General features: G+C 33.1%; 1 protein-coding gene across 1 annotated transcript in view; it reads right to left on the reverse strand.

The window, feature by feature from the left end:
* The window catches only part of PIGK (phosphatidylinositol glycan anchor biosynthesis class K), a 111,437-nt gene that overhangs the window by 26,891 nt on the left and 66,989 nt on the right, over positions 1–17,557 (reverse strand). Inside the window, exon 10 of the mRNA XM_012787798.3 lies at positions 10,348–10,432. Coding sequence (XP_012643252.1) covers positions 10,348–10,432 — 85 coding nt within the window. The remainder of the gene's footprint in view (positions 1–10,347; positions 10,433–17,557) is intronic.

The following is a 17,557-nucleotide window of genomic DNA, read 5'->3' on the forward strand; positions in this document are numbered from 1 at the left end:
AAAATAGGCATAGATGGGGCTTACCTAAAAATGATACAAGCCATATATGACAAACCCACAGCCAATATCATACTGAATGGGAAAAATTGAAAGCAATCCCACTTAGAACTGGAACAAGACAAGGTTGCTCACTATCTCCACTTCTATTCGATATAGTGCTGGAAGTCTGTGCTACAGCAATCAGAAAAGAGAGTGGAATTAAGGGCGTCCAAATGGGAACAGAAGAGATCAAACTCTCACTCTTTGCTGATGACATGATATTATACCTAGAAAACTCCAAGGATTCAACCAAGAGACTCCTTGAATTGATAAATAAATTTGGTAAAGTCTCAGTATACAAAATCAATACACAGAAATCAGAGGCATTCATATACGCCAACAGCAGTACAAGTGAGAAGCAAATCAAAGACTCGATTTCCTTTAAAATAGCAACAAAGAAAATAAAGTACCTAGGAATATATTTAACTAAGGAGGTAAAAGACCTCTACAGGGAGAACTATGAAACACTGAAGAATGAAATAGCAGAGGATGTAAACAGGTGGAAGAATATACCATGCTCATGGGTCGGCAGAATCAACATTGTTAAAATGTCTATACTACCCAAAGTGACCTACAGAGTCAATGCAATCCCTATCAAAATGCCACCATCATTTTTCACAGATATAGGAAAAATAATTTTATGCTTTGTATGGAACCAGAGAAGACTCCATATAGCAAAATCAATCTTAGGCAGTAAAAACAAAATAGGAGGTATCAATTTACCAGACTTCTACACTACAAGGCTATAGTAATTAAAACATTTTGAGACTGGCACAAGAACAGGGACATTGATCAGTGGAACAGAACAGAGAACTCAGATATAAAACCATCCTCATATAGCCAAGTAATCTTCAACAAAGCAGACAAAAACATACACTGGGGAAAAGAATCCTTATTCCATAAATGGTGCTGGGAAAACTGGATAGCCACATGTAGAAGACTGAAACAAGACCACACCTTTCACCTCTCACAAAAATCAACTCATACTGGGTAACAGACTTGAACCTTAGGTGTGAAACTATTAGAATTCTAGAGGAAAACGTTGGAAATACTCTTCTAGACATTGGCCTAGGCAAAGAATTTATGAAGAAGACCCCAAAGGCAATCACAGCAGCAACAAAAATAAATAAATGGTACCTGATAAAATTAAAAAGCTTCTGCACTGCCAAAGAAACTGTCAAAAGAGTAAACAGACAACCCACAGAATGGGAGAAAATTTTTGCAAGCTACACATCCGATAAAGGGCTGATAACTAGAATCTATTTAGAACTCAGGAAAATCAGCAAGAGAAAATCAAACGACCCTATCAAAAAATGGGCAAAGAACATGAACAGAAACTTCTCAAAAGAAGACAGAATAATGGCCAACAAACATAAGAAAAAATCCTCAACATCTCTAATCATCAGGGAAATGCAAATCAAAACTACAATGAGATATCACTTAACTCCAGTGAGAATGGCCTTTATCAAAAAGTCCCCAAACAATAAAAGTTGGCGTGGATATGGAGAGATGGGAACACTCCTACACTGCTGGTGGGACTGTAAACTAGTTCAACCTCTGTGGAAAGCAATATGGAGATACCTTAAAGCGATACAAGTAGATCTACCATTTGATCCAGCAATTCCACTACTGGGCATCTACCCGAAAGATCAAAAGTCACTTTATGAAAAAGACACATGCACTCAAAGACACCTGCAACACAATTTACAATTGCAAAGTTGTGGAAACAACCCAAGTGCCCATCAATTCATGAGTGGATTAATAAAATGTGGTATATGTATACCATGGAGTACTATTCAGCTTTAAGAAACAATGGTGATATAGCACCTCTTGTATTTTCCTGGTTAGAGTTGGAACCCATTCTACTAAGTGAAGTATCTCAAGAATGGAAAAACAAGCACCACATGTACTCACCAGCAAATTGGTATTAACGGATCAACACCTCAGTGGACATATAGGAATAACATTTATCGGGTGTCGGGAGGGTGGGGGGAGGAGGAGGGGATGGGTATCTACAAATACAATGAGTGAGATGTGCAACATTTGGGGGATGGTCACGCTTGAGGCTCTGACTTGAGGGGGGAGGGAGGGCATGGGCAATATACGTAGCCTTAACACTTGTACCCCCATAATACGCTAAAATAAAAAATAAAAATAAAAAAGACATGCCTGACTAGATGAGACTAAAGTGTTATAATAACAACAGCTAAATTATAAATATATTTATTACTGACATTTTCATTTTTTGTACATTTCTAAATATATCACTTCAAAGAAGTTTAAATGACATCTATGTTTGAAACTAATACACTACTAATACACTACTAATAACTACATACATATTTTCTCTTTTTAAAAGACTTTTGTGTCTATTTTTTAAGTCACTGTCATTTTATAATTCAATAAACACTACATGGTGCTAATCAACTTTTAATGTTTACAAATTAAAGGGAAATGAACCTACTAATTGTAAAAAAAGAAAAATGTTACCTGACTTATCTGCCAGTGATTCTTTTTACAAAAAAAGAAAAAAATACCAATTTTCCATAAATATATCAAATTATATTCAAAAGTTTCAAATCTTAATTCAAAATTCAAGTGCTTTTTTTAAAAGTATTTTAATTTTAAAATTTATATCTGTGAAGTAAATGTAAAGTTTACTTACATGGAAAAATCATCCACATGTCTCTATTTCTGTCTCAATAAGACAAACTAGTTCTACAGAACTAGTTTACCTCCCTATCTGTTTACTTCCCTTCCTAGTTTATTTTTATTTAATTGGATTTATTTTTGTTTACTTCCCTTCCTAGTAAACAGATCTAGAGAAAAAATAATTACCTTTAAAGGGAAATTATCAACATATTCATGCAAAGTCAACCAAACCACTTTCTTTGTATATATTTTTCTGCTATTTCTACATAATATTCTAAGTCCTAAGAACTTAATAAATCTTTAAAGGATTAGTTGTACTTTCATATATAGTAATGTCCTTTATAATAATAATTGCAGTTTATATTTCTCATGATTTGTACTTTTATACTTTGCTACAGGACCACTAGATTGCCTAAATAGTTATATAACGGATACTACAATTTGCATACCTTTTCAGGAATGTTTAATAAATTCTACCATTGTTGGCTATGAAAGGAGTCTGAGTACCATCATCAGGTTTGTCAATAAGCTCTTGGTGACCTTTATAGAGATCCCTTAACTCTTTGCTTCTCAAACAGTGTATGTCAAAAAAGCCTAAATTCAACATCAACAGTCATCATACTTATCCAGTGTCTACTATGCATTAAACACTCCATTTAATTTACTGTTCAACAAAAATACTAATAAAATTAACCAATATTTGGGAAGAATTCTATCACCTTGACTTACTAGAATGAAATAGAAGGAAATATGGAGGGAAAGGAGAAGAAAGAAAAGTGAGAGTCAGAAGACAGAAGGGAGGGGAAGCTAAGGAATGATACCAAATGACGAGCTGGTCTCTACCATTACCTACTTTGTTCTCTTCCTCTAATTTTGCCAGAGCTATGTAACCATGTATGGAGAAATGATGTGTCAAGTATTAACACATGTGCTGTGCACACTAGCCATCTCAGTGGTTACCCGAATAGATGCCAATCTAAAACTATACAATGTAACAATGTATCTCAGTGGAGGAAGACTGGATTTCTTAGTGCCATGAAGCCATGTCAACTATACCCTATACCTGAGCTGTGATTCCATCATCCCAGGAAGAAGCAGAAGAGGGAGAAAACCCTGGGTGTGAGTGACTTTATCTAAAAGTGACTTCATTAAATTTTCTGCTCTCAGGAGGGAAAGGAAAGAAGGTTAGTTGAAAAGAAAATAAATCCAATTTTAAAAAAATAAAGAAAAGCATGCATTTGCTCTATTGCATTACGGCTCCTGAAAAATCATACTCACTCTATCAAGTATGCTGAGGGGCATTTACATTGTTTCCAGTTTGTTGTATCCACAGTAAGGCTGCTATAAATATCACGTACTGAGATATTTACATATGACCACTTTTATTTATATATTAGAATCATGGGCTAGATTCTCATGAGTGCAACCATTGTGTAGAAGAGTGCATATATAGACACTCTTCTACATATGATGGGGTACCTGTAAACCCATTGCAAATTGAAAATATTGTAAGTCAAAAATGAATTTAATACATTTAACATATCAGACATCATAGCTTTGCCTAGTAACCTTAAATGTGCTCAGAACATTTATGTTAGCCTACAGTTGGGCAAAATCATCTAACACAAAGACTATTTTATAATAAAGTGTGGAATATCTCATGTAATTTATTGAATACTATCCATTACATCAAAACTGCTACCATTTCACACGACAGTAAAGTTGAAAAATTTTAAGTCAAACCATTATAAGTCAGGGAGCGTCTGTATATTAAATGTGAAGAGATGTTGCCAGTTGGCCTTCTAAAAAGGTAGGAATAATTCATATATCTGCCCACAATGTACACAAGCATTTTTTCCTAGCATCTCTGCCAGAAACGGGTGGTTTTAATTTTTAAAATATATTTATTGAGATAAAATTACATACCACAAAATTCACCCTTTTAAAGTGTATAATTTGATGGTTCTGGAATATTCACAGAACTATGCAATTATTACCACTAAGTTTAAAACATTTTCATTACTCCAAAAAAAGAAACCCTGTACCATCAGCAGTCGGTCCCCCCTCTCCTACCTCATCCCAGACCTCAACAACCATTAATCTATTTTCTAGATTTGGCTATTCTGGACATTTCATATAAATGTAACCATACAATTTGTGTTTCTTGTGATTTGCTTCTTTCAGTTAACATAATGGTTTCAAGGTTCATGCACATTGTAGCATGTATCTGTACTTCATTCCCTTTTATTGCTGAATAATATTCTGCTCTATGGATATATTAATACTGTATTTTCCTAATCTATTTACATAGTTGATGAACATTTGGGTTGTTTCTACTTTTTGGCACTTAAAAATAATGCTGCAGGCCAGGCGCAGTGGCTCACGCCTGTAATCCTAGCACTCTGGGAGGCCAAGGGGGGCAGATTGCTCGAGGTCAGGAGTTCAAAACCAGCCTGAGCAAGAGTGAGACCCCCGTCTCTACTAAAAATAGAAAGAAATTAATTGGCCAATTAATATATAGAGAAAAAATTAGCCAGGCATGGTGGCGCATGCCTGTAGTCCCAGCTACTCGGGAGGCTAAGATAGTAGGATCGCTTGAGCCCAGGAGTTTGAGGTTACTGTGAGCTAGGCTGATGACACGGCACTCAATCTAGCCTAGGCAACAAAGCGAGACTGTCTCAAAAAAAACAAAACAAAACAAAACAATAATGCTGCAATGAACATTCATGCACAAGTTTTTGTGTAGATGCATGTTTTTATTTCTCTTGGGTATATACCTAGATTGGAATACTGGGTTATATGGTAACTTTTGTAACCTTTTGAGAAACTGCCAAACTGTTTTTCAAGGTATGATATTATATCAGTTTGATGAGCATTAAATAATGTCATTGAATTTGTAATGTGTACTTCCTTACTGAGATTGAGGCTTTTCTCTCATTGATTGGCCTTTTCAGTTTTTTTTTTTCTAAATTGTTTTTCATCTCTTTTGTACTGTTTTCTACCGAGTTATTTTGTTTGCCTTTTATAAACTTCAAAGAGTTCTCTGTACATTATATTATACATATGAGCCAATTTACTGTTATCATCTTTGTAAATATATTTGTCTTGATTCTAACATTTGTCTTTTAACTTTGTGGTACCTTATATCATATAAAATATTCCATTTTTATGGAACTAAATATATCTTTGGGGTTTTAGTGTTCATTAAAGTTCTTCCCTACTTTCAGATTAAACATGTAGTTGTCTATATGTTGTTCTAAGATTTTTAGCTACTTATTTATTTTACATTAAATCTTTAACCTATACAAAATTTATTTTGTTCATAACATGAAATAGAGATTTAACTGTTTTCCTACTGAAATAAAATATCTTTATCATATATTAAATTATCAAATATAATAAAAATTTTTTTTAGATTCTCCAAAATTCTAATGCCTTTTGAACTACAGGTTAAGACTACCTATTGCTTGTAAAATCAATTCAGTAGGACTTACTTGCCATTTTAAAAAATACAAAACAGAATTGAAAAAGAAAATAAAGTATATCATGTAATAAGGGTAAATGAGTCTTGAAAACTTCTATTTCTGTCTTATAATACACACACATATTCATCAAGGATCATTATGTATGTACAAAGTATGTCTTATTGTGAATTAGAATCCAGCAAATTTGAAATCTACTCCTCCATTGTGTTCCATTGATCCCTTCATCTACTCCTCTGTCCACACCATAGTCACCTGATTATAGTTGCTTTAGGCTAATGTTCTGAAATCCAGCAAAGCAAGTACTTCTCTTACATACTTTCTTTGGTTATTCTTGGACACTTGTTCTTCCATATAAATCATATAGTTATTTTTTCCTAACATTAAAAAAAACTTGTTTCCATTGTAATTAGAATTGCTAATTTGGGAGAAATTATACTTTTATCATATTGTTTCTCCCTGTCCACCATCAAGTAACTTGGTATATCTTTCTGTTTCTGAAACATGGCACATTTGCATGATTCTTATTATATTGGTCCTATGGTTTCCTTGTTAAACTTAATTGTAATTATTTTATAGTTCTTTTCATTGTTGGACAGAAAATTTTTCCCATTACCATTTCTATGTGTTTATTGCAAATATAGAGAAGCTATCAATTTTATTTAGCTTATGTCTGGCTATCTCACCAGATTCTCTTATTAACTCTATTGTTTATAACTTGAGTCTCCTGCTCAGATGTACAATCATATTTGCCAGGGCTGCTAGAAAAATGGTAAATAATTTGACTGTACAAATGACAACAGTGAGTATCCTAACTAGCTCCTGATTATAAAAAGCAGTTTAAATATCATACACAAGAAATAAATTACTCAAATGATTGGGCCTCATTCCTCTCTCTTGTATTTCTCAAGTTTCTCCTCATATTTTGGCCTCTACCCCTTCTTCCCCTTCAGAAGCCTCCATCTCTCCTGCAGTTTCTAAATTGTACTACCAGTGAGAGTCCTTGGCTTCTGATGACTGGGTGGTAGGGATGAGAGGTGGTCCTGTGTTTCAAGGTACCCTAAAAATATATATGTATCCATTCAGATATATGCACACATGGTACAAGGCAAGATGATGAAAGAAATATTAACAAATCAACAATGTCCAGAAAGATAATCAAATAGGACATATAAAACATGTAAATAAATAACTTTATTTTAAATAAAAATGACACATGTTCCAAAAGAGGTATAGGTAAACTATAATGCAAATACTTTTCATAAAAATAGTAATAGGTGGAGGTTAGTTATTAATATATATTATACTAATGCTATAATTTAGACACATTATAGATCAAAAGATTTTATGGAATTGGCTGAACCTAATTATTACCTGCATTACTATTCTCTTAGGGGAAAAGTTGATTTCAAATAATGCACTTATCAGTGAACTTCTGGCAACATAATTCGTGTTTAGAGACCACTTGGACAGGCCAAGGGTAACAGTCCCTAAGTTGCAATACTATCAAAAAAGGGAAGGAAGCCAAAGAAATAGTCATGAAAGTAAACAGACAACCTACAGAATGGGAGAGAATTTTTGCATCCTATGCATCCGATAAGGGACTGATAACTAGAATATACTTAGAACTCACGAAAATTAGGAAGAAAAAATCAAATAACCCCATTAAAAAGTGGGCAAAGGACTTGAACAGAAACTTTTCTAAAGAAGACAGAAGAATGGCCAACAAACATATGAAAAAATGCTCAACATCCCTAATCATCAGGGAAATGCAAATCAAAACCACAATGAGATATCACTTAACCCCAGTGAGAATGGCCTTTATCAAAAAATCTCCAAACAATAAATGCTGGCGTGGTTGCGGAGAGAGAGGAACACTCCTACACTGCTGGTGGGACTGCAAACTAGTTCAACCTCTGTGGAAAGCAATATGGAGATACCTTAAAGCGATACAAGTGAATCTACCATTTGATCCAGCAATCCCATTGCTGGGCATCTACCCAAATGATCCAATGACACTCTACAAAAAAGACACCTGCACTCGAATGTTTATAGCAGCACAATTCATAATTGCAAGGCTGTGGAAACAGCCCAAGTGCCCATCAATCCAAGAATGGATTAATAAAATGTGGTATATGTATACCATGGAGTACTATTCAGCTCTAAGAAACAATGGTGATATAGCACATCTTATATTTTCCTGGTTAGAGCTGGAACCCATACTACTAAGTGAAGTATCCCAAGAATGGAAAAACAAGCACCAGATATATTCTCCAGCAAACTGGTATTAACTGAGTAGCACCTAAATGGACACATAGGTACTACAGTAATAGGGTATTGGGCAGGTGGGAGGGGGGAGGGGGGCGGGTATATACATACATAATGAGTGAGATGTGCACCATCTGGGGGATGGTCATGATGGAGACTCAGACTTTTGGGGGGAGGGGAGGAAATGGGCATTTATTGAAACCTTAAAATCTGTACCCCCATAATATGCCTAAATAAAAAAAAATAAAATAAAATAAAAAGAAAAAAAGAAAAAAGAAAAAAAAAGGGAAGGAAAAGGAATAGATGAAGAGCCTAATATTAACAATGACCTTTCCTGACTACTCTTTAATTGAAAACAATTAATTTTATTCAACAAAAATGAAAATAAAATAAATTACTATCATGCAAAATTTCTTAAAGATAGAAATTTAGTAATATCAGGTACTACTGAATTTTAATATAATGTTTACAGCTCAGGATTGAAATTAATACAGGCTTTTATAGTGTCAAAAAAAATCACAGTCTAAAATTTTCACCAGGGTCAAAAATTTTCATCTTTGAATTCACACAGTGTATAAGAGCAAAACACAGATGTTACATAAACTAGGTAGTTTATTGGTTCATTCATGCTATAAAAATATTACTGACATTTCATCTGGTCAACCATCTTATAGGTTAATTCTTGTTTCCCCTTTCTGATTTTATTCTAGGTGAACTGTTCTGGGCAGATTCTATTTACCTATTCTGAGCAAACCACAAACTGTTTCATTGCTCACTCTTACTGTTAAGAACATATTGACTTGCTGCCTGCTCTGCTGTTTAATTCATTTATGCTGAGAGTCAGGCATGAAGACAGAATTTTAAATGTGACATTTGCAGACTGTTAGGTCATTTAAGCTCTGACAACACTAGGGAATTCCTGACATATAAACTGGACCTGGTTACCAAACACAGATGAGCTTCCCAAAGGAGCAAATTTCTGACCATTTTTTGTAGTTTCTCACAGAATTTTAATACTAAATTTTAATGTCAATGAAAAAATATATATAGCTAACATTTTAAAGTAAAAGCCTCTGTTTCTTTTAGTAAAGCTCAAACTGGCACTTCTAATCAACATATATGAGCTAAATAAAAATTCTTTTGATTGAAAAAGACATATGAAAAGACTCACAATAACAATTAACATTCATAACAATTCTAAGGAACTCTGACATTTAAGGGCTTTTAAATTTTCCTATATTTATAAGGTCCTGAAAAATCTGTTTGGTCTCTAGTCAATAGATCATTTAAAATTATTAGATTCTGGACCAACAGGGCAGAGGTTATATGCTGTCAAAATTACAGTACAAAGTCTAAGCTTAAATACTTATAACACTGTCTTCTCTAAGATTTCAGTTATGCAGAAGGACTGCTAGAGTCATTATAATTGGAAATGAACCAATTGCCCACATGACATGTAGAATTATACTTTATAAGAGCTGATAATAGGGTGAGGTAGAGGATGCAGGACAAGATTTTCTCTTTTTGGCTACTCAAAAAAAAATTACACCATATGATATTTTTTCAGCTCTTTTTTCTTGTCACTTGTAACAAGTACTATATACAATGGTTCAAAATGAAAGTTTTCTGAAATTAAGTTTTATTGTTAAGTAATGCACAAAAGATAATTCTGATTTTACCCTGTATTTTACATAAGGAAGATTTCTAGTGTTACATAGCAAGTAGCCTTTTAATAGTGTGCTTTGAATGAGACTTTCAACTATAATAGGTGTAGTCTAAATAGGGACAGACGGCCTAGAATGCCTTTCAGCTATAGCATATTGATTCTGAAAAACCTAACAAAAGCAATTACTTTTCAGAGATTAAAAATCTTGTTTCTTTCAAAAGAATAAAATGGAAAACAAACCTGGTGTATTATCTGAGCTACAGGAAGTTGTTCAGCATATTTCAGAGGTTCCATTAGTTCTTCATCCATCTGATTGTCCTTAAAACTGGAAAAAAAAGAATTAAAAAACATAGAGATAAGGCCAATACTATTTTTAAATATGAGAAATATTTAAATATGCCAAATATATTAAAACATATATTTTGTGTAAGTTTTTTAAATAATCAGTATTTATCAATAATCTTTGAAAAACCACCTAATGAAAATTTTTAAATGACATGACTATAAATATATTCATACTGCATTAAATTACTATGTAATAAGGTTAGCTAACATCAGCCAATGTTCTCAGATCCTGTCTTTCTCTGAGACTTAAAATATTTCAGAACTCTCGGTTCGTAGACGGTGCTTTTTTATCATAGCCTTTAAAGGTCTTCATATGGCTCCAACCACATCAAGCCTCATCTCTAGCAACACTTTCTCTATGTAGCAGTCTATTGTTTCAGCCATTGGCCAACCCCGTAGGAGGCCTTGCACCTCTGGGACTTTCTTATGTTCCCCATGTTGTTATATCTGTTTGACCAACGACCAATTCTCTTCTTTGTTTATTCTTCTTTCAAATATATTAATTTGTTTATACACATCTATGTATATATATTTTTTACATCCTTGAAGACAAAAATCATGTCTTATTCTTCTTTGTATATCTATAAAATAATATTTACATATAATAAAGATTCAAATGTTTGTTGAGTGAATATAGGAATAAAATGAAATAAAAATTCAGAGAAGTTATTTTATCTGGAAAATATTTTTTAATATTTACATTTACAATGAGATGCTAAGTTGACATAATGCATACCTGATGCAAAATAAAATAGTAACTGCAGAAAACAGAATTAAAAATACAATCTTCTCAAATTAAGAAAATTGGATAAAATGTTTTTTTTAAATTATTGACCCTTTCAGAAATAGCAAATAAACATTAGATTTCAAGATAATAAGACTTGAAGGTATTTAAACTCCCTTTTTCCTTTTTTCTGTAAATTATACATCATCTTATCAACTTAAAAATTAAAATTTAAAAACCTAAACTTTGAATTATCTTTGAAAAATAAATGAAAAAAGACTGGTCTAAGACTCTAGGTTGCAGTTATGCAATCTGATGAGAACTTTGGAATCTTTCTCCAAGAGAAAGATGGATGTACAAATGAAGACAAAATTTTGCATATGATTTAAGAACATCAAGAATATCTTATCTAGGTAAAAGTTTGTAGATACCTTGCAGAATTAGCATAAAAATAATTAATTTGTGGGAATTTTGAAGATTCTCACTAATGATAAAAAAAATGTTTCAAAATACTATGTTTCATAAAGACAGACAGTAAAATGGTGGTTGTCAGGAGTTGCAGGGAGGGAACAATGGAGTTATTTTTTAATAGGTAAAGTTCCAGTTCACAAGATAAAAAAAGTTCTAGAAATGGATGGGGGTGATAGTTACACGATAATGCAAATATTTAATGCCACTGAACTGTATACTTAAAAATTGTTAGAATGGTAAACTTCATGTTGTATATTTGTTATGGGCTGAATGGAGTACCCCCACATAATCCTCAAAATTCACATTTTGAAGCTCATAACCCCTAGTACCTCAGAATAGGATTATATTTGTAGACAGGGTTTTTAAAATGATAATTAGGTTAAATGAGGTCATTAGATTTGGCCCTAGTCAAATATGACTAGTAGCCTTCTAAGAAAAGATTAGGACACAGAGACAAAGTAAAGACCACATGGAGACATCGGAGGAAGATAGCCACCTACAAGTCAAGGAGAGAGGCCTTAGAAGAAATCAATCCTGCCAACATCTTCTAGCCTCCAGACTGTGAGGAATACATTTCTGTTGTTTAAGCCACCCAGTCTGTGGTACTTTGGAATGGCAGCCCTAGCAAACTAATACAGTATATTTTTACTTCAATTAAAAATAAACTAAAATAAATATTCACTGACCAAAAAAATTCACATTGCTTTGAAATATTTTACAATGTATATTTAAAATGTTGATCTATATTATGTATAAAAATCACATATACAGCAAAATAAAAAAATAGACAATTGGACATCAAATTTTAGAACTTTGGTGTTTTCACTTTCAAGAAAGTGAAAAAACAATCTACAAAATGGGAGAAATATTTTCAAATCATATAACTGAAAAGGGATTTATATCAAAAATATATAAATATTATAACTCAATAATAAAAAGAAAAATAACTGAATTAATAGTTTTTTCTCCAAGAAAAATTCTTAAATGAAAGGATCTTCTGAAAGGACATTCTTAAGTGAAAGTGACATATTTTTATTTCTTCTTTACTGTGGTTTACAGTGGGGAGAATATAGTGACTATTCATGCAATTTTGTGCCACTACCTTTATTCCTGTTAAGGCACCAGCAGTTTACAATAAGTATCTGCTAGAAAAAGCAAAGATTAGATCATTGACAGTAATTCTAAGAGTATACAGAAGTATGAAAAAGTTACTCTTAGTTGGTTATTCCAAAGATCTAAAGTAACAATGTATAAGATGGAATACATTTTACTCACAAGAATATCTCTTGGTCAATATAAAAGATATATTTCTTTAGGTATGCAAAAATATTCAAAATTTGGCAATTTGTTTTGAGTAACTTTTTAAAATGCCAAGTAGTTGTTATGAAAAATTCCAAATACAGTTCTACATTTTTTATATTATTTTTTGCTGGCCTATCTGAAAGTAAGTTGCAGATATCATGACAGTTCATATCTAAATATTTCAGCATTTATCAACAGAGGGTATGTCTGAAAATTTTCTTAACTGTAGCATTTTTTCAAAGTCACTCAAAACGCAACTCACAAGTAATCTTGGGTATCACTATGGACACAACAGTTTTTTCCTTATTCAATGTTTCACACTCAGTTAAAATGATTAGTCATTTTTAATTTTTTAAAAATGTCTGTCCATTGATTTCTTGCTTTATGTTGCTATCAAGAAGCCAAGTTGATTTTCTTTGCATTTTAATTATTTTCATCTTAAATGTATTTTTCATTTTAAAATTACTTATTATTTTTTGGCTTAGAGGTTCAAAGGCCTTTTTCCCCCTTTTATTTTAAGGTCTAACATTCTTAACATATCTTCAGAGTTGGTTGTTCTAGATCAATTGTCTCAGGTATATAGGAGATAGGATTTGAATTTCCATATTGAAATTTGGATATTTCCATATTTGTAATTTCCATATTTCAATATAGAAATTCAAATCTCATTTTATTTCAAAAAAGGTTTTTAATTCTAATTTAAAATACTTTATCTGTTAATTTTCTGTTTGTTCCTTAATTCTAGGTGTTGAAGTAAATATGTAGGATCTTCCCTATTGCTTTCTTTTTCTCTCTCTTATTTCATTTTCATTTTCTTGACTCTTTCATTTCTATTCTTTACGTCTCTTACTGAATTTCTGGAATACCTATCTTCCTTTCAGTACCTGGTAATTCACTTTTCATTTCTGAGATGAGTTTTATGTTTTTTCATCATTTTCTTTTAAGAGTTCAGTCAGTTGCTGTGGCACACTTCTTCCTCTTGTTTTTCCATTTCAACTGTGAGTTTTTGCATGTCTGACTCATGGTGTCCTTTCATAATGCAATTGCTTGTTTAGTGTAGGTTATTCATGTTCCAGTATTACATTTCAGACTTCCTCGCTTTTTCAGTTTTCTTTTATTCCTTTCTTTTTATTTTTGCTTCCATTCTTTGTGTGTATTTGTATAATTTACTGAGAAAGTTTGATTTTAATTTTCTGTTTTATAGTAACTTTGTACAGATGCTGGCTTCTTTTTTCTATTGAGAATTATCTGCATTGGCTTTTTCAGCAATAGCAAGTTGTCTTGTGATGGAGAGAGAAAGACAAGTTGGCTTATTAGATTTCTCAGTTCAAGAGCACCCTCTTCTGTGGCTACTCTGAAGTGTAGTTTCTTTAATAAATGGTACTTTCTGAGGCAGTAGAGGGACAGGATTTCTCTTTAAAAAAAAAAATGCTATCTTGCTTCTATAGTGCCCTTATCTTCAGCTGCTTTCTTCTTTGCTTTCCCTACCAAGAATCCATGGGACACCTCACCCTCACCCCACCTCTTGCATTCTGTATTCCAGAATTAGTACTTTCCCAAGACTATCACCTAAGGTCACTCGTACCTTTCTAAGCCTCATCTTTCAAATCATCAATAGGCAGAGCTCTGATCAATCATAGTCCACGCTTATAGCATAATTCAGACAGAAAGAACTACAAGTGTTAATTTCAATTTACATGAGCAGCCATTCTAAGGTAACCTAGAATTTTTCTCTTAAAAAATAATAAAATCTCTTTCTTAAAGTCATCCTAGTATTCCTTTTATTTAACTGTTTGAGTCTTTTCAGGGACCCTCCTAAAAGAAATATTTTTTCCATTATATCTTTCCAAGGTCCTTCATTAAGAAGATTTATTTAAATAATTTAATTAGAGAGTAATTTCTGCATGGAAAAAATCTGTGAATTCCTTAATTTTCTGTAATATTTTTTAACACAGTTTTTTGTAGAAAACAATAAATGGAATTTGCTTACTCTATGAAAGGATTTTGGATCTAATACAGTGATGGTACCATCTCAAATGAAAAGAAAATTAAAATACTGTCCAAATCCTCTTCATAAATAAAATACTGCTGGCAAATTATGAAGCATATGAGTTTAGTCTTTACTATCCCCTATGTTTTGTGCATCCTTTTTCTCTTTCACAGATGTACAGTACCTCAAAAATCTTTTTTCTCTGTGCTACCCAAGCCCTCCTGAAATAACACTGTACAATTATTTACTGTGCTTATACAAAAGGTTATCTCTGATTCCAATAAAGTTTTTGTTCTATAATGCCATATTGAGATCAGATTATTTGTGTATAAAATGACATAGTTTACTGTGGGCTGAAGGCCAAAGTATGTCTCCAAACACTAGATAACCACCCCGCCCCAGAAAACAACAGGAAAGCAAAAACATTGTGCTATGTTAGATACAAACTAAACATTAAGAATATCAATAAATAATTCAAGAGGCCGGGCGTGGTGGCTCACGCCTGTAATCCTAGCACTAAGGGAGGCCGAGGCGGGCGGATTGCTCAAGGTCAGGAGTTCGAAACCAGCCTGAGCGAGACCCCGTCTCTACCAAAAATAGAAATAAATGAATTGACCAACTAAAAATATATATACAAAAAAATTAGCCGGGCATGGTGGCGCATGCCTGTAGTCCCAGCTACTCGGGAGGCTGAGGCAGTAGGATCGCTGAGCCCCGGAGATTGAGGTTGCTGTGAGCCAGGCTAATGCCACGGCACTCACTCTAGCCTGGGCAACAAAGTGAGACTCTGTCTCAAAAAAAAAAAAAAAAAATAATAATAATAATTCAAGATACATCATCTAGAGTAATCTAAAATCATTAGGAAGAAATTCCCTAAACACACCAAAAACAGGAAAGTAGCTCAATAGTTAATATAACCTCTTGAACATGATAGTGTAAAAGAATTACTTGAAACTAAAGGAAATATAATAGAGGAATCAAATTAATTTCTTATTACAATCTATGAAAAAAAGTTATTCCTTAATAACATTTTTTAAAATTTTCAAGTAGTCATGTAATTGATAAAACATGTGGTGAAGATATGACAAACCTGAATATTTAAAGATGCTCTAAGAGAGAAAAGAACTCAAGTTTATTGATCAAAAGGGACAAATACAAAATGCTATTACAAATCCAGAAAGGTCTCAAGAGTCACTAAAGATTATTTTTGTGAAGACAAGCTATACAGCATGAGGAAACAATCTAATGCACCATCTCCCTTGAAATGAGATCCCCCTCCAAAACTCCCTGCATCACTGTTCTTCTATTATAATTAAAAAACTTGTGAGAGAAGATATGAAAACATAACTTGGTTATAACCTACTTTAAAGAAGCACATGGAAGATGGTGAACCAGGAGAAAGAGATGTAATATGAGGTAGAGAATAGAAAGTTAACTCTCAAGAGAACTAAGGTTGCACTAATTTATGACCCGACTGTTGAAATGTATCTTATTTACTGTCAATTTGCAATGTAGTATAAAAAATGCACATACCAGTTTAAAAAAAAAAAACTTCCCAAGTAACTCAGTAAAGCTGATGTAATAAAATCACAGAAAAGCAGACTCTAGTCCTCATTTGAGACTACAGAAGTAACCTCGTCTGGTAGAAGCTATAGTCACACAACCAGCTAAATTCAATGCATAAGGAAGCTACCTTTGTACAGTCAAGACAATTCTAAAATAGTAGTATGTATTGGAGAGGAGGGGAATCAGAGCCTCTCTTTCAGGGTGGCATAATACGTTGCATATTTATTTACCTATAATGAACCAATATCACATTATTTCAATCACTAGATGTTTCACATAGAAAGTCCTGGTGTCAGAGTAAATGCCTCTCCACCAACACTACCCATACTCCTTAGTCATCTAAATGTCTTTAGCTATATTTGTTCCTTTACTAGTCCACATGAATTTGATAACTAGCTTGTTAAGTTCCATGAAAAATTCTGGAAGGGCAGAATACAGTGATGAATAAGACAGCATTTCTGGAGTCAGCTAGCACTTCCACTTATTAGGTGTGTGACAAGATACAAACCTCTGCATCTGTAGTCATATGTAAAATGACTATATACTTCACAGTTGTTTTGAGGATTAAATGAGCTAATATAATAAATTCAATTCCAGTAGTCTCATGGTAGAGTCTTTGAAGTTTTCTAGATATAAGATCATATTGTCAGCAAAGAGCGATAGTTTGACCTCTTTTGCCCACATTTGGATGCCCTTGATTTCCTTCTCTTATCTGCTTGCTCTGACTAGCACTTCCAATACTGTGTTGAATAGAAATGGTAATAGAAGGGAACCTTGTCTGGCTCCAGTTCTAAGCAGGAATGCTTTCAATTTTTCCCCGTTCAGCATGATATTGGCTGTGGGTTTGTCATATATAACTTTACCATTTTTAGGTAAGTCCCGTCTATGCCTATTTTGGTAAGTGTTCTTATCATAAAAGGGTGCTGAAATCTGTCAAATAACAGGAACACTCATACACTGCTGGTGGGACTGCTAACTAGTACAACCTCTGTGGAAAGTAATATGGAGATACCTCAAAGAGATACAAGTAGAATTACCATTTGATCCAGCAA

Source organism: Microcebus murinus, chromosome 2 (genome assembly GCF_040939455.1).
Source record: "Microcebus murinus isolate Inina chromosome 2, M.murinus_Inina_mat1.0, whole genome shotgun sequence".
Classification (NCBI taxonomy): domain Eukaryota; kingdom Metazoa; phylum Chordata; class Mammalia; order Primates; family Cheirogaleidae; genus Microcebus; species Microcebus murinus.